The sequence below is a fragment of the Perissodus microlepis genome, chromosome 5 (assembly GCF_051167445.1).
Source record: "Perissodus microlepis isolate ML-2025 ecotype Zambia chromosome 5, ASM5116744v1, whole genome shotgun sequence".
Lineage (NCBI taxonomy): Eukaryota > Metazoa > Chordata > Actinopteri > Cichliformes > Cichlidae > Perissodus > Perissodus microlepis.
This window is the reverse complement of record NC_140465.1, coordinates 11,096,888-11,124,424: the sequence shown is the minus strand read 5'-3', so window position 1 is coordinate 11,124,424 and position 27,537 is coordinate 11,096,888. Positions and strand designations below refer to the sequence as shown.

The 27,537-nt window shown below is 38.9% G+C and overlaps 3 protein-coding genes across 3 annotated transcripts; 2 read left to right on the top strand and 1 right to left on the bottom strand.

Moving 5' to 3' along the window:
* Nucleotides 1-3,291: 3,291 nt before the first annotated feature.
* On the top strand, nucleotides 3,292-13,050 carry LOC146386634 (interferon-induced GTP-binding protein Mx-like). The gene is made up of 12 exons (XM_084927797.1): nucleotides 3,292-3,561; nucleotides 8,947-9,084; nucleotides 9,190-9,344; nucleotides 9,714-9,852; nucleotides 10,169-10,367; nucleotides 10,460-10,538; nucleotides 10,631-10,753; nucleotides 10,890-11,031; nucleotides 11,144-11,302; nucleotides 11,411-11,487; nucleotides 11,568-11,795; nucleotides 12,658-13,050. The coding sequence occupies exons 1-12, from the start codon at nucleotides 3,375-3,377 to the stop codon at nucleotides 12,937-12,939; spliced, it is 1,908 nt and encodes a 635-aa protein (XP_084783923.1). The 5' UTR covers nucleotides 3,292-3,374; the 3' UTR covers nucleotides 12,940-13,050.
* A 3,390-nt stretch (nucleotides 13,051-16,440) lies between these two features.
* On the top strand, nucleotides 16,441-21,263 carry LOC146386633 (interferon-induced GTP-binding protein Mx-like). Its single transcript, XM_084927793.1, has 12 exons — nucleotides 16,441-16,780; nucleotides 17,285-17,422; nucleotides 17,547-17,701; nucleotides 18,160-18,298; nucleotides 18,472-18,670; nucleotides 18,771-18,849; nucleotides 18,944-19,066; nucleotides 19,167-19,308; nucleotides 19,387-19,545; nucleotides 20,245-20,321; nucleotides 20,438-20,686; nucleotides 20,798-21,263. The coding sequence occupies exons 1-12, from the start codon at nucleotides 16,594-16,596 to the stop codon at nucleotides 21,020-21,022; spliced, it is 1,872 nt and encodes a 623-aa protein (XP_084783919.1). The 5' UTR covers nucleotides 16,441-16,593; the 3' UTR covers nucleotides 21,023-21,263.
* Nucleotides 21,264-21,738: 475 nt separating this feature from the next.
* On the bottom strand, nucleotides 21,739-25,928 carry thoc7 (THO complex 7). The gene is made up of 8 exons (XM_084927791.1): nucleotides 25,854-25,928; nucleotides 25,502-25,622; nucleotides 25,273-25,400; nucleotides 25,080-25,166; nucleotides 23,964-24,021; nucleotides 22,169-22,235; nucleotides 21,994-22,063; nucleotides 21,739-21,903 (listed from the first exon to the last, which is right to left on the bottom strand). The coding sequence occupies exons 1-8, from the start codon at nucleotides 25,870-25,872 to the stop codon at nucleotides 21,842-21,844; spliced, it is 612 nt and encodes a 203-aa protein (XP_084783917.1). The 5' UTR covers nucleotides 25,873-25,928; the 3' UTR covers nucleotides 21,739-21,841.
* Nucleotides 25,929-27,537: the final 1,609 nt, after the last annotated feature.

Here is a 27,537-nt window from a genome sequence, read left to right as displayed (position 1 = left end):
GGAATGAATTGACAACCCACAGCGTCGCATAAAAACGTGGAAGGGTACCTTAGGCGCCAGCATGAGAAGTTAAGGGACGTGACAAATTGTCATTATTTTACGCGTCGGGAGTGAGAACGGGTTGTCTTTTGCCACCTCTGACCAGTCTGCTGTGGTGAAAAGAAAGCTGAACAAGGCTATCGATCAATATCTGTCATTGATTTACATCTTATAGTAATAGGGTGAGGAGCCTCGTCATTTGGAAGGGACTCAGAGCAGAGTTGCAACTCCTACACATCAAAATAGCCTGTTGAATTGGTTCAAGCATATTTGGGTCCGTTCTGGACACCACATAGATGAGGTGCTTTGGGCATGAGGGGACACACAAGTACACACTGGAGAGATTATGTTTTTGGGCTGGCTTGGGAGTGTCTTGACGTCTCTGTTATGACTGCTAGGTTTAAATTTAGTGAAAAAATAATATGAATAAAATCAGTGAGTGTACATTTACAAAGAGTGTATTTTTTTTAAATGATTAACAACTGTTTTTTTCTGCTTCCTGCTTCAGATTGCTGGTGGCCAGGTTGATGGCTGATGGAACCCCACTGGTGATTTATGCTGCAAGAGTCATCCAGCAATCCTACTGCAGAGCGAGATACTGCAGATGCTTCAGGACAAGGAAAAGTTGGAGTTGTTGCTGATGGAGGATTCTGACACTTGCACCAAGAGGGCTGCTCTGCAGAGTCGCTTCAAGGTTTAGATGTGGAGGCTTTGCAGTTAGCGGTGATGGGAAGATGTATTATATGTACTATAACATGGAGTCTTTTCATTCACATTCATTAAGATAATAAATCTGAGGCCATCAATCCAAAATGTTACATATCTGTTCTTTGCTTAAACAGGAAATAGACCTAATAATAGACCTATAAGAGCTCATAGGTGCTATATATAGGTTATAATATATAGGTTTATGCTTAGATTATTTCCTTGCAGGAACTTAAACTGAATCACATTTTGTTGAAACTGTTTCAACAAAATGCTAGTGCTAACCACGGTGGCACGGTGGTTAGCACTGTTGCTGCGGACTTCTCTCTGTGGAGTTTGCATGTTCTCTCTGTGTTTGCGTGTTCCCTCCGGGTACTCCGGCTTCCTCCCACCGTCCAAAGACATGCAGCTTGTGGGGATAGGTTAATTGGATAATCCAAATTGCCACTAGTGTGCGAGTGAATGTGAGTGCGAATGGTTGTCTGTCCCTGTGTGTTGGCCCTGCGACAGACTGGCGACCTGTCCAGGGTGTACCCCGCCTCTCGCCCAGCTGGGATAGGCTCCAGCGCCCCCCGCGATCCTGAAAAGGATAAGCGGAAGCAAATGGATGGATGTTTAAACTACACATTATCTAAATGAGTTTAAATAAAGAGTCCTTTTTTGTCTTAATTTACCAGTCCATCTTAATTGTATCTGTAATATTACTTAATTGAACAATCTGACTTCTTTATTTATTTTTTTGAAGAATTTTTAAAATGAATAAATAAACTGATCAGCTCATACTAAACTGCTCTACTTTCTTTTGGCTGAGATATAATGTTTATCTGTTCCAACTCCAAACAAAATTAAGTAAATCACTGAGATTCTATTTATATTATTGTATCTGCTTTCATCTCTCATGCACTTGTTAGATACTGGAAACTTTTTAACTATTCAAACACTTGTGCACTTTAGCTCCCCCTTGTGGTTTTACACAAATTTAAAATACAATATTATCAGGACCTTGGTCTTTCAAAAAAGGTTAACTTGGATTTTGGATTCTGTGAAACCATCACTTTGCATTGATTAGACTGTTTATGTGCCTACTATATGAGAAGCTCTAAAGAAAATATCAGTGCCGTATACCTGCAAAACTGTGGTTCGGGGAAATTTAGCAGCTATTATTATATGTTAGTTTGAGCTAAACTCCTGAGAGTGTGTATTCACATAGTACCAGATACTGATCCTAAAAAAATTGTGTTTTTTTTAGGTTTGTTTATTTGCTATTCTTAAGTGAGGGGCAGTAGGGGCAAGAAATTATCTGTATTTTTTTCTCTACTAAGAAGCACATCTCTGCACTGAAATGTTTTGTCTTTGTCAAATCTGAAGTGGTGTTTGCCCTGCATCAGGCTGGTCAACCCCCCCCCCCCCCCCCATAATGATAAGCAGAAGAGGATGGATGGATATGAAATGTCCACTGTGGTTTTAAATCAAGTGTAAAAGAACAAAAAAAACAAAACACGTACATATCATGAGTGCACATTAGTCCTGCTTCGTGTGGACACTGTGATATGCAGTTTCCTGATGTCCCAAATCACATTTCCCACACAGCTGCTGCAAAAACCAAAGATGTTGTCCCTTTTCAGCTTTAGAAAGTACAACCAATGAGTGATGTATTGATTTGAGGCAGTTCAAGTATTTATTTGAAAATCACCACAGCCATTTAACTTTAAATAGTAGCCTTTGTCAGTCAATTATCAATTATCATTTCATGATTGATCAATGATTGATCTGTTATAAATAATACAAAAGATGGATATGACATCATTCACTGTTTTGTGATTTCCCATTTTGACCCCTCAAGCTGAGCATCGTGTCTGCTGACATCAGTTACATAGTTTCAACACCATGGACATGGGCTTCCTTGTTTCCCTCTACGGAGGACTATAATTCAGAAACGGAACATTGTGCCAAAGTAAATACCTCTGAAACTGATTAAGGTATCAAACTCATCAGCAAAGCATTTACTGAAGTTAGAAATCATGAGCTTCACGGTACTTCTCTCATAGATTTACACACACACATACATACATCGAGAGAAAAACATGCTCAGGATAAGACTTAAGAATAAGTATTTTTCCTCTTCCGTGGACAGGATGCTGGATGACCCAAATCACTGTGGTTTAGCAACAGGAACTTTGCGTTTTGCCCAGCTTAAGGCTATCTCCCGTGATCTTGCAAGAAGTAGGGTAAAGTAACAGGAGAAATGAAAGAAATGAAACCTAACCGAACTCACTTAATTGCTGATTTAGGAAAAAATAATTAAAGTGAAGAATTGTAATGCCGCTAGGATAGGCTCCAAACCCCCTTATGCAAAAACCTGAAAAGGATAAGCGGAAGAGGATGGATGGATGGACTCTATAGTGCACACTGCAGAGTCAATTAAGTTAAAGAAAGTATCACTTTAAGAAGAAGCTGCCTCCTCTCTGTATGATTGAATAAACAATGCGACAACAGATGCCAAGAAACGAAACTTATAGCAAACTCTTTTCCGGGTTAAACCAACAATTTTGATAGAGCAGGTTACAGTTCACACTGTCATTTTTACCTTTTCTACAAAATCATTTTTCAGGAGACAAACATTAGCTACCATGAACTCTTTGAACCAGCAGTATGAGGAAAAGGTCCGTCCCTGCATTGACCTCATTGATAAACTCCGCTCTCTTGGTGTAGAGAAGGACCTGGCGCTGCCTGCTATCGCCGTGATAGGGGACCAAAGCTCGGGGAAGAGCTCTGTGTTGGAGGCGCTGTCCGGGGTGGCACTGCCGAGAGGAGTTGGTAAGAAGACACTTATTTCCAGCTGAGCAAACTCACTGTTCATTAGAATCGTGACAGTCCAGTATATAAGTAATCCTTTCATACCTTACTTAAATAATATACCAAGGGCGTAGATTTGGCATGGACGGAAGGGACATGTCCCCACCAATATCCAGCGATTATTGAATTGTCCCCACCAAAAATTTGATCTCTTCGAGTAAAGAAAAACAAAACCGATAGAAATAAAAAAAAAAAAAAAAAACGATCTGCCAACGTCTCATTCACCCAGCGGTGCAGAAAGAGTTAAATTACGTTCTCTGCTGGAGTCCTACTTCATGTGACAAATAGCAATCCATACTATGGGCTCAAAATGTGGTCATAAATATTTTGTACTTGTAAATCGGTTTTGTACTTGTAAATCAGGATTTGTATGTGCAAAAAAAAATTTGTGTGTGTGTAAAAAAGATTTGTATGTGTAAAAAAAATTTGTGTGTGCGTAAAAAAGATTTGTATGTGTAAAATAAATTTGTGTGTGCGTAAAAAAGATCTGTATGTGTAAAATAAATTTGTGTGTGCGTAAAAAAGATCTGTATGTGTAAAAAAAATTTGTGTGTGTGTAAAAAAGATTTGTATGTGTAAAATAAATTTGTGTGTGCGTAAAAAAGATCTGTATGTGTAAAAAAGATCTGTGAGTGGGTAAAAAAGATTTGTGTGTGGACTTAGCCAAAAAAAACCCTGCAAGTTACAAGCAATGTTTATGAATTTTGACCCGATTTTTCTTCCTTTCATCTGATTGGTCAATGTCATGTCAATCACAAATGTAACAATCCAATCAGAGAACAGATGGGTTTGGCTGTCGGAGGGGCACTTTTTTTGAACTGCAGGTCTTTGAAGGGAATAAATGCCCTTTTACATGCCAACCCAGCGTTTTCCTTCATCACCACGAAGGAAAACAGTCTGTGGTCGTCCGAGTTTGGGGATTTTTGTGTCACAGGTCTACATGTTTAATATAGGGACTTCCACAGCCTTTTCAACAGCGCTGCGGACCGCGGGGGGCGGGCAGTGTTTTGGAAATGACAGTCTTCATTACAAAGCTTTCTTCGTTATGAATTAGCATACATGTTTTTATTGAACATTTGAAGAACCAGCAAAAAAAACAGAAACTCTTGTAGAGGACATAAAGTCAGAGACAGAAAAGACAAGGAGCAGGTGCATCTAGTACAGGTAGAGCTGCTGCAAAAACCCACAGAGCCCAGCAGCCAGCGCAACAAATTCTGGATCCTTTGCTTTTAGTTAGCAGTTAGCATTAGCAGCACATCCCGTGTCTGATGTGATGTGAAAGGACTTTTATGCTGCGCACTGTGACTCACAGCCATGGTCCCGGGTCAGCCCTGACTTTGTGTTAAACTAATCCTAAAGTAATAATGGTATTTCTAACCACTGATATACCACAACTTTACCCTTTCAACAGCTACTGAAAGTTAGGGGACCTAGCTGCTACCCTTCAAGGACCTGCAGTTAAAAAAAGCGCCCCTCCGACAGCCAAACCCATCTGTTCTCTGATTGGATTGTTACATTTGTGATTGACATGACATTGACCAATCAGATGAAAGGAAGAAAAATAGGGTCAAAATTCATACTTGTAACTTGCAGGGTTTTTTTTGGCTAAGTCCACACACAAATCTTTTTTACGCACGCACAGATCTTTTTTACACATACAAATCTTTTTTACGCACGCACAAATTTATTTTACACATACAAATCTTTTTTACGCACACACAAATTTTTTTTACACATACAAATCTTTTTTACACACACACACAATTTTTTTTTTCACATACAAATCTTTTTTACACACACACAAATTTTTTTTTACACATACAAATCCTGATTTACAAGTACAAAACCGATTTACAAGTACAAAATATTTATGACCACATTTTGAGCCCATAGGGCAATCCTGCGCTGCGAGGAGGAGAGGAGGATGGCAGCAAAAAGAACCTGGACATAAGAAAGTATTTTTCAAAGAAACCTGTAAGTCACTTAAAGTCAAGTTCACTCATAAAATCTGTCCATCATAATAACGTTACAGGCTATGCAAGGCAATACATGCCGACCCTCCCGTTTTTTCTCGGACAATCCCGAATTTCAGTGCCCCTCTTATTACTCTTTCTGGGTTGCAAAATAAACTTTTAAAAAAATTTCAGGCGAGAATGTAGCTGTGCAAACTTCAAATATCTGAACCGGGGAGAACAGCAAACTCCCAGCACATCGTTTTAGGCTTTGGCCCACATCAGTCTAAAATTGTATGTAACCATGAATAACATACTGGACATTAAGTTGCTGTGTGGGACACCAGTAGTCCATGTCTGTTGCTGTAACAGTAGTTCATGTTTAGAGTAAAACATCCCAGCTCACTGATTTGATAGGGGCAATAGTGCCTAAAATGTTGCATAATTTTGCTAAGAGATCTGTTACTTTGTGGTAATCTTAGATGAGTAGTTTTATGGACAAAACCCACCAGGTCATTCAGTGTTCCCTTAGTGCTAATGTATAAGAGATGTTGGTGTAGTATAACTGAAGTAATGTTGTTAAGTCTTTAAAGTCATATTATTTTATTGTCATGGCTGTATTTTAAGCTATTTTTATTTTTGTATGATACCTGATTTATATGGAATATGGCTGAAGTAAACTAAAGTATAAAATACTTAGTCAGTCATTTGTTTAATAGTAACTTAACATTATATAATTCACATATAAAACTATAAATTGTAATTTTAAATGGTTTAAAAGCATGTAGAATAGCATATGTAGGCAAGTATATTTCTCATTTTTTTTAATCAAGAAGCAAAGACGAAAAGGAAAAAAAAGAAACAGGGCAGGGTTCGGTGGCTGAATCATCCGTCCCCACCAATGCCAAAACCAAATCTACGCCCTTGTAATATACACTACCGGTCAAACGTTTTAGAACACCCTAATTTTTCCAGTTATTTTTTGCAATACAAGTCGTTCAAGTCCGATGAATAGTTTGAAATGGCACAAAGGTTAGAAAGGCCAGAGGTTAAAAAAGTTAATGTTACCCAAAAATGAAAAAAAAAAAGTACATTTTAGAATTATATGTTACTCTGCCGAAATGGTGGGCCAACTCATCTCCCGTGCAACATATTTATTGGCCTTACCAAAAGAAAGTGTCTTTGAGTATAAAATAAAATGGGGGGGCGGCTATTTTCATGTCTTTATCTTTATCATTGTGCCACATATACAAAAAGGCCTTTTTCAGGGAACACAAAATGGGTTAACAATTTAAAGATGTTCTGCAGCAATGGAAGTCGATCAAGCCTTGAAAGCTGGTGCTACTAATTCCTACAGGTGTTCCATCTTTTCTGGATTACTTACAATCCCCTCTGTCTGCATAAGGGCAGTGTTGGAACACACTGTGGTACCATACTGTTATAGCCCGTCTCGGGGTGGCCAGACCATAAGGGTGATCCATCCCCGTCCGACCCCAAGCAGCACATCACACAATTACTACAGTTTGATGGTGATTTATTTACAATGAGTGGATTTAAAACAAAGGAAAGGAGCGGACTATAACTTTGGGGTGGACCTAACAAAAAACAACAAACAAAAGGAGCCTATCTCAAGGATATATCAAACTTGCCTACTCAAAAGAATTAAACCAAACGACAGGAACTTACCTCCCCAACTAACAAAAACATGAGAAAACTGTAATCAAAGAAAAGGGCAGTCCACCCCTACATGCTCCTGTGTAAAACAAACATCACTAGACAGGTAACATAAAGTCTGCCAGTTAGGATGGGCCGAGGATGAATGGCTGGCCGTCCATGGCGGTGTCATCAAATACGTTGTCTCCCGGTAGTTAGCCAATCCGCAGGAACTGTCCCCTGGATCCACCAATGACGAGAAGGCACCTGCACACTTAAATTTGCATATGAGAAACAGCATTACGACAGCAGTCGTAACACATACCCTCGTGAGCATCAGTTGAACAGTATTGTACTGCAGAGAGTAGTTTATTGTTCCAAAAAAGGCAATTAATAATGGAAGAGAGACAAGCCATCATAACAGTTAAAAATGCACAGAGAAATTGCAAAGAAAGTCAAGGTGTCAGTGACTACAGTTTCCTTCACCATCAAAAGGCACTCAGAAACTGAAAGGATGAGGTCTGGCTCACCCAAAGCCACAACTGAATCAGAGGATTTTGGTTTAGCTGTTATATCTGCCAAAGGTGGCGAGACAAAAGTTTAGAATACGTTTTAGTCTGTAAATTGATTCCATTATTTCTTTTCTTTTTTTTAACTGAAGTTGCTTATTTGTAAGATTCTTTCATTTCAGGGTGCAATGAGATATTAAACTGCATCATTTTCAATAAAAACTGGAAAAATTGGGGTGTTCTAAAACTTTTGACCGATAGTGTATATACATTTGAAATCCCTTACCTTTGTTTAATTGGCGTTATTTCTCTGTTCAAATTCAACTTGTAACAACTTGTTCAAATCAAATCCTTACAGTACTACCTGACCACTGGTCTTATCCTGGCATGGGCTCTGACGTGGTTCTATAGAAGTGCGTTTGAATATATTTGGATAAGCCGAGACAAATGTCGGGCTGGCTGGATAAATTTCAGTTTCTGTTTCTGTTTTCTTAGTTTCTGTTTTCATTCTTGTTGCTTTGAGTCTTGGTCTATTTGAGTTTCTGTTTCTGGGACCTTCACTGTTTCCCTCTCTGTCTTGTTTCATTTTGGTTCCTTTGCCCTCCCTTGTTTCCTTTTCTTTCTCGTCTTGTTTATTGAATAATTTCCTCTGGAAAATTTTACAGTGTATCTGCAAAGTATTCACAGCACTTCACTTGTTCCACATTTTTGTCATGTTCACTCTTATTCACCTTAGTCTGCACACAACACCCCATAATAACAAGGAAAGAAAAGTTTGCTTGAGATTCAATTTCTACAGACCTCCAAACATGGCCTTCAGATTAGCTCAAGAACAGAAAGTGAAAGTTTCATGGAATGGGTTTAGCTGGCTGAGCAGCTACATGCAAACCTCACATCATCAAGCATAATATAAAGAGTCAGATGCATGGGTATAAACCACTGGACTCTAGAGTAGTGGAGACATGTTCTCTTCAGGAAGAATGGTCAAAAATCCCCGTAAATCCAATCTTAAACCTTGTGGAAAGCCTTCCCAGAAGAATTGAAGCAGCAAAGGGTGGGCCAACATCATGTTTAACCCTATGGATTAAGAATTAGATATTCCTGCAGACACATAAGAAAATGTGTTTGGCAATATAGTATAATGACTGCTTTTTTATGATCTTATCAAATACTCTGGGTATTCACTCAAATGTTTTCCTCTCTGTCTCACCATTCACTCATAAAAAACACAGGTATTGTGACAAGATGTCCACTAGAACTGAAGATGACAAGAAAGAAGAAAGGAGAGGCGTGGTATGGAAATATAAGCTACCGTGACTATAAAGAAGAGCTAAAAAAGCCTTCACTTGTGGAGAAAAAGATTCGGGAAGGTACAGCGTGAAGTATTCTTAAATGTCACTGTTATTGATGGAGGCAGAAGATAGGCTAGCTAAACTTATTGTTTAGGTGTGACTCAAACCAAATCCTCTTTTCAGCACAAGATAAACTGGTGGGGAATGGGACTGGGATCAGCAATGACCTCATCAGTCTGGAGATTGCTTCCCCTGATGTCCCAGATCTGACACTCATCGACCTGCCTGGCATCACCAGGGTGGCTGTCAGTGGACAATCAGAGGACATTGGTGAACAGGTAGCATTTGGTGGTAGAATGCATCAAGTCAGATTAAAGTACAGCTCAATTCATCCCTGTCACATGTTTGCTGTTTTACTTTTGATTTTTAGAAAAGCAAGAAAGACCCCATCATAAATATATGCATGATTGCTATCAGTACAGCCCACAGAACACTATCCAAACCACAGCTCAATAATATAATCATATCATATATTTCTCTTGTGAAAAAATGAAAAGTATGGCTGTGATCTTTTATGGGTATTACATTCATTCACAACTTGATTTGAACAATCCTAATTTGGGCACGATTAGTTTGTATAACTTTTGCAACTATATTTTTCCATTTCGTAGCTTGATATTTGTTACGTTACAAGCTAATACTTTCAGATAAAACGACTGATCCAGAATAACATCAGAAAACAAGAAACCATCAGCTTGGTGGTTGTTCCATGCAACGTGGATATTGCAACCACAGAGGCTTTGAGGATGGCACAGCAGGTGGATCCTGAAGGAGAGAGGACTTTGGGTAACTAGAACTGATTTTAAAAAGTGCCACCTGGCTTATAAGCAAATGTCTCTCTTAGGTCATTTATTCTCTATCCACTGAATAAATATAGTTACTATGTATGCTTACTGCATACATTTACCATGTTGGTTCTGTTTTCACTGGTGAGGAAACTGTTGAATCTCATTTAATCTTTTTATTAGTTTGTCACAATGTGAGCAATATTTAATGGCTGGCACCAAGCTCTGACTGGAGCTCATTAATGATTATTATCATCATCATTATCCAGCTGCTTTTCTCATAAGGTGGGGAATCCAACACTATCTCTCTCTGTCAGGTATCTTGACTAAACCTGACCTGGTGGACAAAGGCACAGAAGAGAACGTGGTTAAAATTGTCCATAATGAAGTCATCCCGCTGAAGAAGGGCTACATGGTGGTCAAATGCAGGGGTCAGAAGGAGATCACAGAGAAGGTTTCACTTTCTGAAGCACTAAAAAATGAGGAAGCCTTCTTCAAAGAGCATGCCCATTTCCAGTAAGTTTGCTCTTTTTGGAAATTATGCAAACAAGTGTTTGTGGTGTGTTAGGCTGTGTTGCTTATACTCTAACCTTTTGTTTGTGCTGTAGGACTCTCTTTGAGGAGCGTCAGGCCACTGTTCCTAACCTGGCAGAAAAACTCACTCTTGAACTGGTGCATCATATTCAGGTGAATACCTATTACTGTTTTACCTTTGTAGGTCACTGGGGAGAGCTTTAACCCACTCCAGCTTTGATGTGATTTGTCCCTGTGATTTGTAGAAATCTCTGCCACGGCTTGATGAGCAGATACAAAAGAAACTTAAACAAACTCGGGCAAACCTGGACAAATTAAGCAATGGACCCCCATCTGATGCAATTGAGAGACTTGGTTTCCTCATTGATGTAAGTTCACCAGTTTTTTTAGGAGACAAAAAATTGCCAGCTGCAGGTTTTGCACCTCCTAAACAAAAGTGTAAGAAAAATGAATATGAGCTTCTGGAAACAACATGTCCTGTTCTTTGAAACCATTCCTTCTTAGAGAGTGTCAGCATTCACACAGGATGCTATCAGTCTCACCAAAGGTGAAGAATTAAAATGTGGATACAAGTCCAGCATCTTTTCCATACTGAGAGCTCAGTTTGCAGTATGGAGGAAAGCCATAGAGACCTCTGGAACAAATTGTAAGTTAATTTAAAACTTGTTAATTAGTTACCTCTAATATACCTACTGTTAAAAGATGAAATTATTAATTATTAATACTATTTTCCCACCACAACTACAACCATATTATAGTCAACTGGAATATTCAGAGAGAGGTTTCTCAATATGAACGAAAGTACCGTGGAAGAGAGCTCCCAGGGTTTATCAACTACAAGACGTTTGAGGCCATGATCCAGGAGCAGATCAAACAGCTGGAGGAGCCTGCTGTCCAGAAACTCAAAGATGTGTCAGGCATGTTTTTTATGATACCGCAATCATTGAAAGTCATCACAGAACATGTTACTTTGAAGATATTCTTTCATTTTCTAATTTTATATATTGATAATTTTCTCTTTTTAGAGCTTGTGAAGAAGGAGCTCTTTGAGTTGGCACAGAGCAGCCTGGTTGGCTTTCCTAACCTCATCAGAACAGCAATGGTAACATCTCCTTTGCTGCTTGTTGTATATTTATTACTAAACACTGATAAATATGTACTGACATCTTCTGTGTGATTTAGCTGAAGATTGAAGACATCAGAACTAAACGGGAAGCTGAAGCAGAGGCCATACTGAGGATGCAGTTTCAGATGGAGCTGATCGTTTACACTCAGGACACAACATACAGCCAGATGTTAGCAAAGAGGAAGAGGGAAGACGAAGAGGAGGCTGTAAATTCCCTGGTGAACAATAATAGCAGTGGGGCCACCCTGAAAGAGATGCTGAAACACCTTAAATCCTATTACCAAGTAAATGTTACTGAAACTCTGTTTTTTATGTTTGCATTTAAAAACATGATATAGTACATAAACTCTTGCCATGTCAAAAGATACATCCCACTGAATTTTTCAATATAAGAGAAAAAGTAGACTCTTTGAAACAGTGACTACAGATAAGCAACAACAAAAAGAAAAGAAGAAAACTAAAACTAAAGCTGAAATTTAGAATTTATACAGTTAAATGAAATGAACACCTGTTATATTTATGACACAGTCACATAAAGCAACAAACAGGAAATTTGGGTTAGAGCCTGAATTTGCTCACTGCCCCAACAAATTCAGCTTGATGGGACAAAAATGGGCCACAAAGTAGAAACAAATCCAGTTTATCTGCCCATAGACATCAGTACAGAAGCAAATCTTTTACTTAGAGATGTTTGGCCTCAGTAACAGTAACAATGTTAGTTTGTTCCGCCTAATAATTTATTAATACAGAATAAATGTTTTAATGTCTTCTCAAAGCCAGGTCCAAATTCAGGTCTGACAGTATTAGAGACACCAACAATATTTTTGTGATGGCGGCACATGAAGGATTTAGCTTTTTAGCGCATCCCTATTATCTGGGGTGGTTTTAGTCTTTGTTTTATTTTGTTTTAAGAATATTACTCAACTTTATTAAGTCTTAGTCTGGTATGACTTTTTTTCTGTTTTTCTTTAGATGTGAACACAATGTAACCAACTAAGTTGGTTACAAAATATCGAAATGTTCTATGATTTTGTTCACAGCTAATAATTTAATACAAAACAACAACCATCTTCAAATTCTGACATATTACAGACAGTAACAAACAAAAGCTTTTTACGTCCTTATTTCTGTCTTCTCCACTCACAGATTGCTGGTCAGCGTCTTGCTGACCAGATCCCCCTGGTGATCCGCTATCAGATGCTGCAGCAGTTTGCCAACCAGCTGCAGAGGGAGATGCTGCAGATGCTTCAGGATAAGGAGAGAAAAGAGTCCCTGCTTCAAGAGGACATTGGCACAAAAATTCAAAGGGAACAACTTCAGAACGGCCTTAAACGCCTCTCAAACGGCCACCTTTTGTTGACTGAGTTTAGTATGAACACATTCAACTTCAGCTCAGCACAAGGGCAAAGCTTAAAACCAGATTTCTAACCTGACAAACAAAATGATGGACGTCACTTCATAGAATCATAGAAATATTTCCCCAGCATTCGCTTTGCAATACATTTTGAGTGCCTTTATTATAGATTGTAATTGTTTTAGTGTGTGTGTAGATGTATATATATATATATATATATATATATATATATATATATATATATATATATATATATATAACATCTTAAAGGGTCATACACATGTATGTTGCTGTTGCAGAAGGATATTTTTTGTTTATTAAAAATGTTTTGAGTGTTAGAAATAAAAATCACCGGTAATAGTATGCACTCCATGTCCTATTTTGTTATATTGTGTGTTACAGTTTGCGTATACATTAACGGGGGAAATGAATAACTAAAATAAAGTGAGACATATACTAAAAGGCTGAATTTTTTGAAAGTGACATTTTTTTCTGCAGAAATATGATCAGAATGTATTAAAAGAACATTTCTCAACAACGGATTCATCTTCAAACTGGTACAGCCCCAAAATAAATGAGATTAGTTATACCACTGTACAAAAAATGGAAACAGATACCAATTCACAATGACAGGCTTGGTATTATTTGCCCTCCACCCTCTAACCTTTGTGCCATCCTTAAAGTTTTTTGGTCATATGAATGAAACTGTTGCCAGAAATTATGGGGAGGATAAAGTTGTTCTGAGCCCCCTTTTTAAAAATATTTTTCTACTCATTAAAACATCACCATGAACTACATAATGTTAGTTAATAAAATATGCAGCGAAAGCTAGATAGAAAACAATACCTTAAATCCTGACAAGTGGACTGACCCTCAAATGCCTCAGAGTGGTTATTCCACTCCCTACAGTTCTCTTAATCCTTTACTTTGCAAAGGTGAACTGAAAACCAAGCATGTGTTGGACATTATCCTTTACTTCTACTCAAAAAGAACAAATTGTTTTACAGCTGTAATCAGTCTGCAGTCTTTGTTACTTTCAATACCGTGAAAACTGAATCTTGTCCTTCAATGCAGTTGCCATACATAAAACAAGAGAGCAACATTTCCTAACGCATGTTTATGTTCATGGTTTCAGGATTTTGTGCATTTGTGTGACTTACTGGAGCTGACACAATAGCTGCACAATAAACATGTGATTCCAAAACCCTGCAGGTTTTTCTGGTTTGGTGACAATCTATTTCAGTAGATGTTTACAGATTACAAACTCAGATCCCAACTTTAATTTATGCTGCATTTATATTATTTCAGGATGAGATCAGTTATTAGTTTGATAAATAAAACTTTGATTTTATCTATTTCAGCTGCATTTGACTCAAAATAATTGGTTTGTTTTTATGAGAGCCAAGAATCTTTTTTCTCCTTTTTTGTGTATTTCCATGGTATTGCTAAACGACATAAAATTAGTGTACTTCAGTTTGCTTTGCAACATTTTTCACAAAAACATCATTCAGCATCACATCAATACCTGGTTTAAGAACTCTTAAACGTATTGGAGCATTGTACATTTAAGCTTTAAATTTCCGGTCTAGTATTTGAAAATAATCTCCTGTTCTCTCTTTCTTACATTTTTGTCTTCTGTATGCCCCAAAATATAAAAACTTCTACACATACACATTTATGCATCTGGCTACCTGTTATCGGGCAAAGATTGAAGCCATTAAACAGGAAAACAAGGCCACTGCTGAATCAATGCTGAGAACTGAGTTCAAGCTTCTTGTTTATTCTTAGAACAGGACCTACAGCAGCAAGAAAGAGGAGGATGAAGAAGAAGGCAATCAGAATAATGAATTTAGAGAATGTACATCACACACAATCTGTATTTTAGTTTGCTTCTTCTTTTAAAGCTTTTCATAACTCTCTAACTTTGCAATCTTACCTCGCACGGCTCGTGAAAGCCTGTGCATTCCTGGTGGAGCTCTAGACATTGACGTGCTGCAGTCTGTGGTATCAGTTGATGTGGAGACCTATCACATGTACTGCAACATGTGGTCTTTTCATTTAAAAAAAAAAAAACCCCGAAACAAAATACCTAAGATCCAGTACAACTACAATAAGATCTGTTATAGGTTACATACCATGTTTATGAGATATGCTTTGTTTAATTCCTTCCAGCTAAAAATCTAAAAAAACATTGTCGGTGCTTCATGGCAAGAAAAAATCATATACAAATAATTTTGTCCATATTTGTTAAAGTTATTTTAAGTTAAGTTACAGCCTGTGGGTAGAAACTTTTATTGAGTCTGCCTTTGACCTGATCGACCTGTAGCGTTTACCAGAGGGAAGGAGGGTAAAAAGTGAGTGTCCAGGGTGCGAGGGGTCCTTGATGATGATGCTGGCATTCCGCTCGAGTCTGCCAGCATAAATGTCTCTGAGGGGAGTTAGTGAAGCACCAGTTGCCCACTCTGCCACCCTCACTACCCACTGCAGTTTTCTCTTGACCTCCACAGTACAGCAGTTGAACCAGAGTGTACAGCAGTAGGTCAGAGGGCTCTTGATGGTGGAGCTGTTGAAGTTGGTTAGCAGTTTTTCGGGTAATTGGGCCTGACGCAACTTCCTGAGAAAGTAAAGCCTTTGTTGTGCTTTTCCTACCTGGTGGGAAATGTTTATGGACTAGGTAAGGTATGGACACTGAGGAACTTAAAGCTTTCTACCCTTTCTACCTCCTCCCTGTCAATGTAGAGGGAGAAATGCTCAGATCGCTTTGTTCTTCTTGAGTCGATTACTATCTCCTTGGTCTTGGCTGTGTTCAGATGTAGGTTGTTGTTGTCACACTATCACTTCAGATGCTCTCTGTAGACTAAATCTCTGTACTAGATTTTATAATGGTGTTACTGGTATGAATTGGAGAACAGTCATGGGTAAAAAGTGAATATAACAGGGGACTGAGGACACATCCCTGTGGAACACCTACATTCAGAGTGAGGGTGGAGGCGGTGTGCTCTCCCATCCTGACGTTCTAGGGTCTATCGCTCAGGAAATCCAAAATCCAGGTGCACAAAGAGCGGAGTCCTCAGTTCCTTAGTTTTTTAACCAGTTTGTGGGGTTGAACTGTAATGAAGGCAGAGATGAAGTTCACAAACAGCATTCTCACATAAGTGTTACTGCTGTCCAGATGTGTGAGGCTAAACGTACTAAACCCTTTAAAATAGTAAAACTTACACTGAAGTAAAAATCTGAGAATAATGAAATAGTACAAAAATAATATACAATCTGGTCCTACTGAAGGCAGGAGAAACGAAAGACAAGGAAACAAAACCTGTATTATACTTTCGATTTAGCCCAGTTTCCATCAGTGCCTGCTCTATCTTAAACATATACACCAGGTAAACACAGGCTAGGTCTCTAGAAAGTCTTCTGCCTTTTTGTTTTCTGCAGCGTAAACTGTTGGCTAACGTTCATCATTACTCAGTTTGACACGCCTTATTAAATGCGTGCTCCGTCACTGAAACGACGGGATGGGCCAGTCTCTCTCTCGTCATTTTTACACAGACACCTGTAACGTATACGAAACTGAGGGAAAACGAAACTTACAGCCAGGCTGACGATTCGAAACTTCTCCGGTTCAGTCCGTCTTCTTCCGACACAACAGCTCACAAGCCACAGCGACTTTGTCACTTTAATTTTAGCTGCATTCATTTGTTCTTTCGGAGAGAAAAGCAATCACCATCATGAGCACTCTGAACCAGCAGTATGAGGAGAAAGTCCGACCCTGCATCGACCTCATTGACTCTCTCCGCTCTCTCGGTGTAGAGAAGGACCTGGCGCTGCCTGCTATCGCCGTGATTGGAGACCAAAGCTCGGGGAAGAGCTCTGTGTTGGAGGCGCTGTCCGGGGTGGCACTGCCGAGAGGCAGCGGTGAGTCAGAAAGAAGCAAATAAGGAATAATTATAAAGGTTCAAATGAAGAAATAAAGGATAATAAGGGATTCTGAAGCAGCATTCACAGATTTTTTTTAACCATGTCAAAAGACACACCGAGCTGATACATCATACTCCAGGAGTTCTAGTGTAGACTGGGAATAATCAGGGGAATGAATAATCCTGGCTTTTAAAACGTTCACTCTGTTGTGCCTTCACTCAAGGTTCCAATATGCTTGAAACACACTGTTTGCAATGTCATCATGCAATGTGTTAGAGGTGGAAATAAAGAGCCACACTACAGCAATGGCCTCATTTACATTTGGAAACATTTATAATTGCTTCTCTTCCCTATTCATACTGTTACCAAATATTAAGATGTGCTATTGACAGAGTATCAAACAACTCTTGTGCTGTCTGACACAGACTACTGTTTTTCATAATTTCATCAGATTATCTTTAATTTTTCCCCTCTTTTCTTATTCACATTTCATTAATCTAGGCATTGTAACAAGATGCCCTCTTGAACTCAAGATGAAGAGAAAGAAAGAAGGAGAAGAATGGACTGGAAGGATAAGTTACCAGGGCCACGAGGAGGAAATAGAAGATCCTACAACTGTGGATAAAAAGATTGAAGAAGGTACAATATACAAACACATAATTAGTAAATCTGGTTGACTGAGCTACCGGATCTTTAAGGTTTCACTGATCAGTCCTGCAATCATTAGTTATATCATGTTATGTTTGTCTGTTTGTACTTTCAGCTCAAAATGAAATGGCTGGGGTCGGAGTGGGGATCAGCGATGAGCTCATCAGTCTGGAGATTGCTTCCCCTGAGGTCCCGGACCTGACCCTCATCGACCTGCCCGGCATTGCCAGGGTGGCTGTAAAAGGACAGCCAGAGAACATCGGCGATCAGGTATCATAGTTGAGGGTCCCCCTGAAAAACTTCATAGGGACTTCTTTGGTTTTCAAAGCACCTTAGGCAAATAACAGGTAAATAAGACAGATGTGGTTTGCTGCATAAGTCTCTGGACGGTGACATTTTTGTAGTTTTGTCTCTGCACACTAACTACAATGCATATTAAGTCAAGCATTCAAGTGCAGACTTCATTCAGTTTTAATTCAAGAAGTAAACAAAAGTATTGTTTAATAATTACAATCCCTCATTTTCAACAGTTCAAAAATAATTGGACAAACTAACGTCATTTTAAATATAAGGATTATTTTTAATGCAAAGGTGAAAATCTTTTGCAGTCAACGACTGCCTGAATTCTAAAAGTTTGTGTGATTTTAGGTTTAGATGGGTGTTTTCACTTTAAGAATAGGAAGTACCGTAGAAAGAACTACATGCATGGTGTGAATTTATACTTTCAGATAAAAAGACTGATCCAGAAGTTTATCACAAAACAAGAAACCATCAGCTTGGTGGTTGTTCCGTGTAATGTGGACATTGCAACCACAGAGGCTTTGAAAATGGCGCAGCAGGTGGATCCTGAAGGAGAGAGGACTTTGGGTAAAAGGACCCCAGTTATAATGTTTCATAAAGCTATAAAACTTCATTCCACAATCATACTGGCTTCTTTTTTGAACATATTTGCAAACTGCAACTCAGTCTTTTAGATGTGACAGGTCTAAGTTCACTTTAAAGTTGTCTTCTCTCTCTCTTTATCTCCCTCTCTCACTCAGGTATCTTGACTAAGCCTGACCTGGTGGACAAAGGCACAGAAGAGAACGTGCTTGAAATCGTCCATAATGAAGTCATCCACCTGAATAAGGGCTACATGATTGTCAGGTGCAGGGGTCAGAAGGAGATCACAGAGAAAGTGTCTCTGACTGAAGCCCTAGAAAAAGAGGAGATGTTCTTCAAAGATCATCCCTATTTCCAGTAAGTTTTTTTGTTTTGTTTTGTTCTTTTTTTGTTGTAGGTTTGTTTGGGTGGGAATCATCTAGTAAAGTACTGAGAACCTGTTTTATTCTTGCTCCAGCACTCTTTACAGTGAAGGTCACGCCACTGTTCCTAAACTAGCTGAAAAACTCACCCTTGAGCTAGTGAATCACATTGAGGTGATTTTTTTCTGATTTTGCGTTCTTATAACAAACGTCCTGTACAACCGAGTGATTAGCTGTAAGGTGTGTGACCCTGCCGTTTGATTTACAGAGATCTCTGCCAAGACTGGAAGAGCAGATAGAGGATAAACTGGCTCAGACTCAGACAGAGCTGGACAGATATGGTAACGGACCTCCTTCTGATATGGCTGAGAGACTCATCTTCCTCATCGATGTGAGCTTCCTTACCACCCATAACATTTATGTGACTACGTTCATTTCCTTGCATTTCTGCTTAACAAACATCAAATACCTCTAACACGTGTGTGCTGCAGAAAGTGACCGCATTCACTCAGGATGCCATCAACCTGACTTCAGGAGAGGAGCTCAACTGTGGAGAGAGCTTGAATGTTTTTTCTACTCTCAGGCGAGAGTTTGGGAAGTGGAATGCCCACTTGGACCGCTCAGGACAAAACTGTGAGTCTTTTTATTTTTACTGAGCTGGTGTATAGCAGTCCATTTTCACATCTCTGATGTATACCATTCGTGTTGCAGTTAACAGGAAAATTGAAAAAGAGGTGGAGGTATATGAAGACAAGTACCGTGGAAGAGAGCTACCAGGCTTTATCAACTACAAGACCTTTGAGGTCATGGTGAAGGAGCAGATCAAACAGCTGGAAGAACCAGCTGTCAAGAAACTCAAGGACATAGCAGGTGATGTTACAGTCTAGGCATTACATATTGGATAATTACTCACTTTTTGTCCTAGTTTTGTGATTTTCTGAGTAGATGCTACATTGAATAACCATCCAATGAGTTTTGATTCATTTGGCTAAATTTGAGCACACAGAATGCTTTTACATACCTCTGAATTTAGCCTGCTGCTTCAGACAGATATGAGATGGTCATTAAAGAGCAGCGTGTCAAATTCACAGGTTCAGGCAAAAGTAGAGGCATTGCTGTGTTTTAACGGATTAGGTGGTGAACTTGAGACATTTCTATATAGAATGACTTTTGTTTCATAGCTTAATAAAACTTTGTTCCATAGATCTAATGGCTTATTTCCACATTTTTACAAAATGTAGATGTTTGCCAGATTTGGAATAAGCGGTCATGTATGCCTTCAATCTGAAAAGTGATCTCCACGGTTATAAAAACATTTTTCTTCACTGTTCAATGTTTTTAGTGCTGTCTATGTTTAACACTTACTACATTTTCTTGGTTTTGGCAAAGCAACTGACTTTGATATCTTGCACTTTTGCTTGTTGGACCTCTCTAAAACTGAGGTTTGGCTGAAACTGAAACTATTGAAGTAGCCTGGATTACACAATAGATTTACCCAGAAATATGCTGCACCCATGATGCGATCACTTCAAGTTCAGTGGTTTTATTGTTTATATCTGTTTTCTTTAGATGCTATTAAAAGGGTGTTCCTACAGCTGGCCCAGAGAAGCTTCACTGGATTTCCTAACCTAATAAAAACAGCCAAGGTAGCAATCGTCTGAGTTTGCCTCTGTTTTACTGTTTAATCATTATCAGCACTATGTCAAAGTATCATTTTTGTCATTTTAAGAAATGTTCAGACTGACTGAAAGTCTTTTTCCAGGCAAAGATCGAAGCCATTAAGCAGGATAAAGAGGCCACTGCTGAATCAATGCTAAGAACTCAGTTCAAGATGGAGCTGCTGGTGTACTCCCAGGACAGGACATACAGCAACAGCTTGAGTGAAAGCAAGCAAGAAGATGATGATGGGGAGGAACACAATCACAGAAGCAAGCTGCAGACACATGTGTACACCAAGGATAACCATGCTACACTTCAGGAACTGATGCTACACCTTAAATCATATTACAAAGTAAGTTTACTTTATGTTTAGCGGAAAAATATATGGACAAAATCAGTGAGTGTTTACACAGAGGCTATTTTTGAAATTATTCATAACTGTCTTTTCTACTTCCTCTTTCAGATTGCTGGGCAGCGTCTGGCTGATCAAATCCCACTGGTGATCCGCTACCACATGCTGCAAGAGGCTGCCATCCAGCTGCACAGGGAGATGATGCAGATGCTTCAAGACAAGGAAAAGTTGGAGTTCTTGCTGAAGGAGGATTCTGACATTGGCACCAAGAGGGCTGCTCTGCAGAATCGCGTCACACGCCTCATGAAGGCCCGTGCATACCTGGTCGAGTTCTAGATGTGAATGCTCTGCAGTCAGTGGTGCCAGGTGATGGGAGACCGTTTATATGTACACATGTAGTGTAACATGTAGCACTCCATCCTAAATTATAAATGTCTTTTTGGGCTTAAGAGCTCTGTTAACTCTCTGGTTTACTAGTGTGAGTAAATTCTACTAAAGTGCTTTTTGTTCTTATTTGTTTAGATGATTTTGACATCACATCACATAAATTTGTTTAAATAAAGAGTTTTTTTCTAACTTGACCTTTCTGATTATATTTTAAGTGTCAGATACTTAATGAGGCGTTCTAATTTCTGAGAAGTCTATTCATTAAAAAAAAATCCATATCAAATCAAACTGAACTGCTCTGCTTCCGTTTGGCTGAGATGTTGAACTCAAAACCTGAGTAAATAACTGGGGTGGCTGTGACTCAGGAGACAGAGCAGGTAAGTTGCTTAAAAGTGCTTTGATTGTTCAGTAGAAAAACAAGATATAAGAACCAGTCCATTACCTTTACACTTTGTAACTACTTAAATAACTTTAGCTCCCTCTTGTGGTTTCCCACAGTAAATTAAAAACAGCAAAACAAATAGTTATAATCCGAAAATTATTATAATCTAATATTATAATATTATTATTATTTAAGTTGAAGTAAACAGTTCTGTTTTACATAAATATAGATCAACAATGTTAATATGAATCTAAAATTTGGTGAATAAATTAAACAAAGCAGCTGTGGACAAGTCAGCTTTATTCAAAATACATTTTAAAAAAGTATCAGAGACAACAAAATCAATTAAAATCAAGTTTTGTTTTAAATTCAGGATCTCCACATATTCACTCTCCGTTCTCTGCAGGGCTCTCCTGACTGTTGTCGTCATTGTCTGATTTCTCATCGTCTAGAAAACAAAGTTGATCAGCGAGGTGAGGTGACACCAAATGTGCTAAGATGCACACTTTAACAGCTACTGAGACTAAAAAGCACTCACTCTCAAGGGTCTGCTGAAGCTCCTGTATGGTACTGAGCAGCACATGGAACTGCTTCTTCCGCAACTCCAACTGAGTGGAACAAAAGCAAGATTTTAACAAGTAGGAATTTTTACTGCTAACTAAAAAAATATTCAAAGTTAAAACTAAAGCGTTTAAGAGATATTTTGGTTTTACCTTGGCATCCACATTCTCCTTAATGTGAGACAGCTGTTGGAGTTCTTTATCAAGCGCCTCAAGCTGCCTGCAAAGAACAAAGTAAAACTGAGCTCATAGCCAGATCATCACAAAAGCTTAAAGCACATACAGTTGTGGTCAAACGTTTGTAAAGAACATAATATCATGGCTCTCGAGTTTCCCGTTATTTCTACAACTCTGATTTTTCTCTGATAGAGTAATTGGATCAGATACTTCTTTGTCACAAAAAACATTCATGAAGTTTGGTTCTTTTATAACTATATTATGGGTTAACAGAAAAAAGTGATCACGTCTGCTGGGTCAAAAATATACATACAGCAGTGCTAATATGCACTACATACATGTCCCTTAGCTATTTTCACTGCAATTAGACGCTTTTGGTAGCCATCCACAAACTTCTGGTTGAATCTTTGACCACTCCTCTTGACAGAATTGGTGCAGTTCAGTTAAATTTAATGGCTTTCTGACATCGTTTCTTCAGCATTGTCCACATGTTTTCAATGGGGTTTAAGTCAGGACTTTGGGAAGGCCATTCTAAAACCCTTATTCTAGCCTGATTTAGCCATTCCTTTACCACTTGTGATGTGTGTTTGGGGTCATTGTCCTGGAACACTCAACTGCGCCCAAGACCCAAACTTTGGGCTGATGATTTTAGGTTATGTTGAAGAATTTCAAGGTAATCCTCCTCCTTCATTATCCCATTTACTCTCTGTAAAGCACCAGTTCCATTGGCAACAAAACAGCCCCACAGCATAATACTACCACCACCATGCTTGATGGTAGGCATGGTGTTCTTGGGGTTAAAGGCCTCACCTTTTCTCCTCCAAACATATTGCTGGGCATTGTGGCCAAAAGCTTGATTTTTGTTTCGTCTGACCACAGAACTTTCCTCCAGAAGGTCTTATCTTTGTCCATCAGCAGCAAACTTCAGTTGAGCCTTAAGGTGCCGCTTTTGGAGCAAGGGCTTCCTTCTTGCACGGGAGCCTCTCAGTCCATGGAGATGCAAAACATGTTTGACTGTGGACAATGACACCTGTGTTCCAGAAGCTTCTAATTCTTGGCAGATATGCTTTTTGGTGATTCTCGGTTGACTCTTCATCCTCCTGACCAATTTTCTCTCAGCAGCAGGTGGTAGCTTGTGTTTTCTTCCTGATCGTGGCAGTGACAAAACAGTGCCATGCACTTTATACTTACAAACAATTGTTTGCACTGTTGCTCTTGGGACCTGCAGCTGCTTTGAAATGGCCCCAAGTGACTTTCCTGACTTGTTCAAGTCAATAATTCTCTTTTTCAGATCCATGCTGAGCGCCTTTGACCTCCCCATTGTACCATTTGTGGGCGTTTGTATCCAATGAGCCCTATTTAACTGGCCTCAGAGAAGTCACCAGCTGTAGTCACTCATAATCACTCACAAGAAGTTAAGAGGCCATGCTATGAAGATCATTTCACTGACAACATTCTAAGTCACCAAAATTGCTAATTCATGTTGCTGTATGTATATTTTTGACCCAGCAGACGTGATCACTTTTTTCTGTTAACCCATAATAAAGTCATAAGAGAACCAAACTTCATGAATGTTTTTTGTGACAAAGAAGTATCTGTTCCAATCACTCTATAGGAGAAAAATCAGAGTTGTAGAATTAACGGCAAACTTAAGAGAGCCATGATATTATGTTCTTTACAAGTGTATGTAAACTTTTGACCACAACTGTAAATTGGATGCATTTAATTTAATGCAAAGATCTGACTAACCAGAAGGCAAGGACTGACTTACTTTAGTGTTTCATGTCGGTCTGGGTGCTGCTGGATAACCTTAGCTAGAGCATCATACTCTGGAAAAAGTAAGGAAAGAGAGAAGTTGGACAAGTTACATCTTATATACATAATGTACCGGTGAGTGAAACAGTTTTGTGAAGTAATAGAAGAATTTTAAGGTAATTTTATATTGTAATGGGAGCCAATGAAGTTCCTTCATCACTGGGGTAAAGTGGTCAAATTTCCACACACCAATAAGGACAGTAGCTGCTGCATTGTGAATCATCTAAAGACATCCTGATGATTGCAATAATCTGACAAACTTGACATGAACACATGGATCAAACACATGACACGTTAGATCATCAGAGGAAAGTGATAAGTACAAACGTGTATCATCCGCATAACAATGGTAGGCTTTATTATGGTTCTTTAAGACAGCACCAAGTAGGAGCATGTAAAAGTTAAATAGTAATGGACCAAGGATAGACTCTTGAGGAACCTCTGATTGATCTAAAACTGCTAACTGAAACATTAAACTTCTACCCTTTAGATATGATGAGAGCCAATCAAGAGCCTGACCTGTTAAACCAACTTTGTCCTGAAGCCTATGAATTAGAATCTCATGGTCAACAGTGTTGAAAGCAGCAGTGAGATCAAGAAAAACTAAAACTTAAACTTTCAGGGAATCATTATTGATCCTCGAGTCTTTGATGACTTTAGTAAGAGCTGTTGCTGTGCCATGACTGGTTCTCAACCTTGATTGGTACTTATAAAAACTATGATTTGAAAGGTACTTATTCAGTTGTTTGTAAACTTTTTTTTTCCAAATGCTTTGCTGAAGAATGAAAGATTACAATTAAGGCTAGAATTATTAATGATCAGAGGAGCCAGGTTTTTTTCTCTCGAGTAGCAGTGTGATTACAGCACATTTAAGGGAAACGGTGAAACACACATTTAAATAGTTTGGTGGGGATAGGGTCAAGTAAATAGGTGTAAGGCTTTAACTGATGTCAAGATCTTTAGAATTTACAGGTGAGAATTGACAACAGCTGGAGGTATAGCTTGTAGAAGGGGTACATAACAAAACGTGAGTCTTTTGTCAATAGGACAGCTGACTGAATAGCTTTCTTACCTTGGCGATTCTTCCGTATCCTCTTTGCCCTCTGAATTTCTTTTTTGCATTCTGCTATCTTCTCATGTGCAGATGCAATGTTTTGTTCTGTAGTATGGGGACAAATTAACGAGTTGGAAAAGCAGGTAATACAAAATGTGACTTGTAAACAGTTGCGAAGATAAATGGACAGTCTCACAAAACCCAGTCCTACCGATGTTGGAGTAGATTTTCTCATAATTCTCCATTTCCCGAAGATTCATGTCGTAAACCATCAACGTCTTCCCCATGGAAAATTCACACTGAGCCAGAATGCCCAGCATCCTCTGATACTGTGTGAATCTGAACAGAATTACAGCACTTTTTATGACTCAGACCAAATTCTTCTAGGCGATTTTAGAGAAATGCGTGGCAACCGAGTTGGGTATGTAGAGCACGCTTACCCTTCCTCCGGGGTCCCGGGAGAGTTGCACCATTTCGTGAAACTCTTCAGGAGCAAATTGATTCGGCGGTCATCTCCGGCTCCATCACCGTCAATGAGAAGGCGTTTCCGTATAACTTCATCTGGAATACGGGCGAAATAACAGCCATTCAGGTAAAGCGAATACACCGGCTAACAAGGCTACTTGATGTTAGCTGTATCCAAAATAACCCACGTCTCCATGCACAACTGGTTCGTTTTTGACGGGTATGGGTATGTGCCTGGGTATAGTAGTATTTCTAAAGGTTTAGATAATTGTTACTACTCATAGGTGGTATGAATAGCTAATATAAATGAAGAGAACGGTTACTTACCATCTGTAACAGCCCCCATGTTTGTGCTGCGGCTTTGCAAAACTTTATTGAGCAGCAGGAAGTGGACAGTCTCCTGCTCTTCTTCTGTGGTTTAGTCCTCGGTTGGCAAGCTAGTTTGAAAAATTACCGCCACCAACCGGACTGGAGTGGGCAAAAATAGGTGCCATTGGATATTTTATGAGACAAGTGAAACCTTTAGTTGGAAAAAAAATGCAGAGCGTTTTCTTTTTGATAAAACTTTATATGATGAGGGTTTTTTTTTTTAACTTTGGGAAGAGCAGAACAACACGGAAGTATATTGTTAAAACCACGTTTTGGTGATGACATGATGACTGATGACATTTATAGAGTGTCTTAATTTGTGTCATGAACCATCGCACTAAACTGATTTTTTTTTTTTTTCAAACAGACGTATAGCTTTCTTATATGTTTTGGAATAAATTCTGCAAAGTGCTATAAGGGTGAGCTATTTTTCTTAATTAGCTTGCATATAATACTGTGTGAAACTCCTAAACCACCCCTCATTTATTTATATTGTGCTAGAGAAATGAGAAGTAGCTACAGTTGTTTATTGAAATGTGTGCAAACATCCATGGAAATATAGTATATAAGGCAAACACTGAGTTTTACAACGCCAATTCCAATTTTACAATTGCAGTTGGCTTGTCTGTCAGTGTATGATTGCCTTTATTCTTCAAGATAGCCTGAACTCTCTAAGGTAAGGTTTCCTCTGAATTTCTTTGAGCAGTCTTCAGGAATAGTTCTCCAGGCTTCTTCAGAGCTCTTCTTTGGATGTTGGCTTCCTTTCTTTCTGTCCAAATGATATCACACTGCGTCAGTAATGTTGAGGTATGGACTCTGGGGAGGCCAGTGTAAGACATGATGGTGTTTCATTTTGTGTTTTTCTATCCAGGTATACTTTTCCTGCACTAAAAGTGTGTTTGGGATCAATGTCATGCCGGAAAAAAAAGTTGTTTGCCAATCAGACCCTTTCCATATGGTGGTGCATGGTGAATCAAAATTTGACAGTACTTTTATGTATTCATATTTCCCTTGGTTTTAACAAGATTCTTGACACCACAGGCTGAAATGCAGCCCCAAACCATAACATTCTCCAATGTGTTTTACTGATGGCTGTAGGCACTCGCTGTTTTAACTCTCTCCTGGCCTCCTCCATACATAGTGATGATTTGAACCAAAAATGTCAACTTTGGGTTCATGACTCCATAATATCCGTGCCACTGCTTTTTCAATTCAGTTCTTGTGTAATTTGGCATATATCGTCTTGTGTCAGGTCTTTGCATTTTTTCCTATTTCTGCAGAACATGTCTCTTGTCCAGTTCTCTCCACTTTTTTAAGGACACTGCACGTTTTGACACCCTGCAGCCATGTTCAAATTCCCAGGGACTCTTATTTGGGCAGGTAGTTTGAAGCATTCGCTGATATGAAAACTGCAAATAGAATCATTTGTTTCGTTTGCAGCCTTGTAATAAAAAAGTCCTTTAAGAGTGTGCTGGCTTTGCCCCAAAACTAGGTTTTAACCCCCCCTCCACCACCATTGCTTCTGTCATAGATTTTAGTTCAGGATTCTTTCATTCCCATATAATAGTTATCTCTGTTTTTGCCCGCAATTATTAGATAATCAATTTAAATCGTCTAAATCGAATTAAACATATGTTTGGTG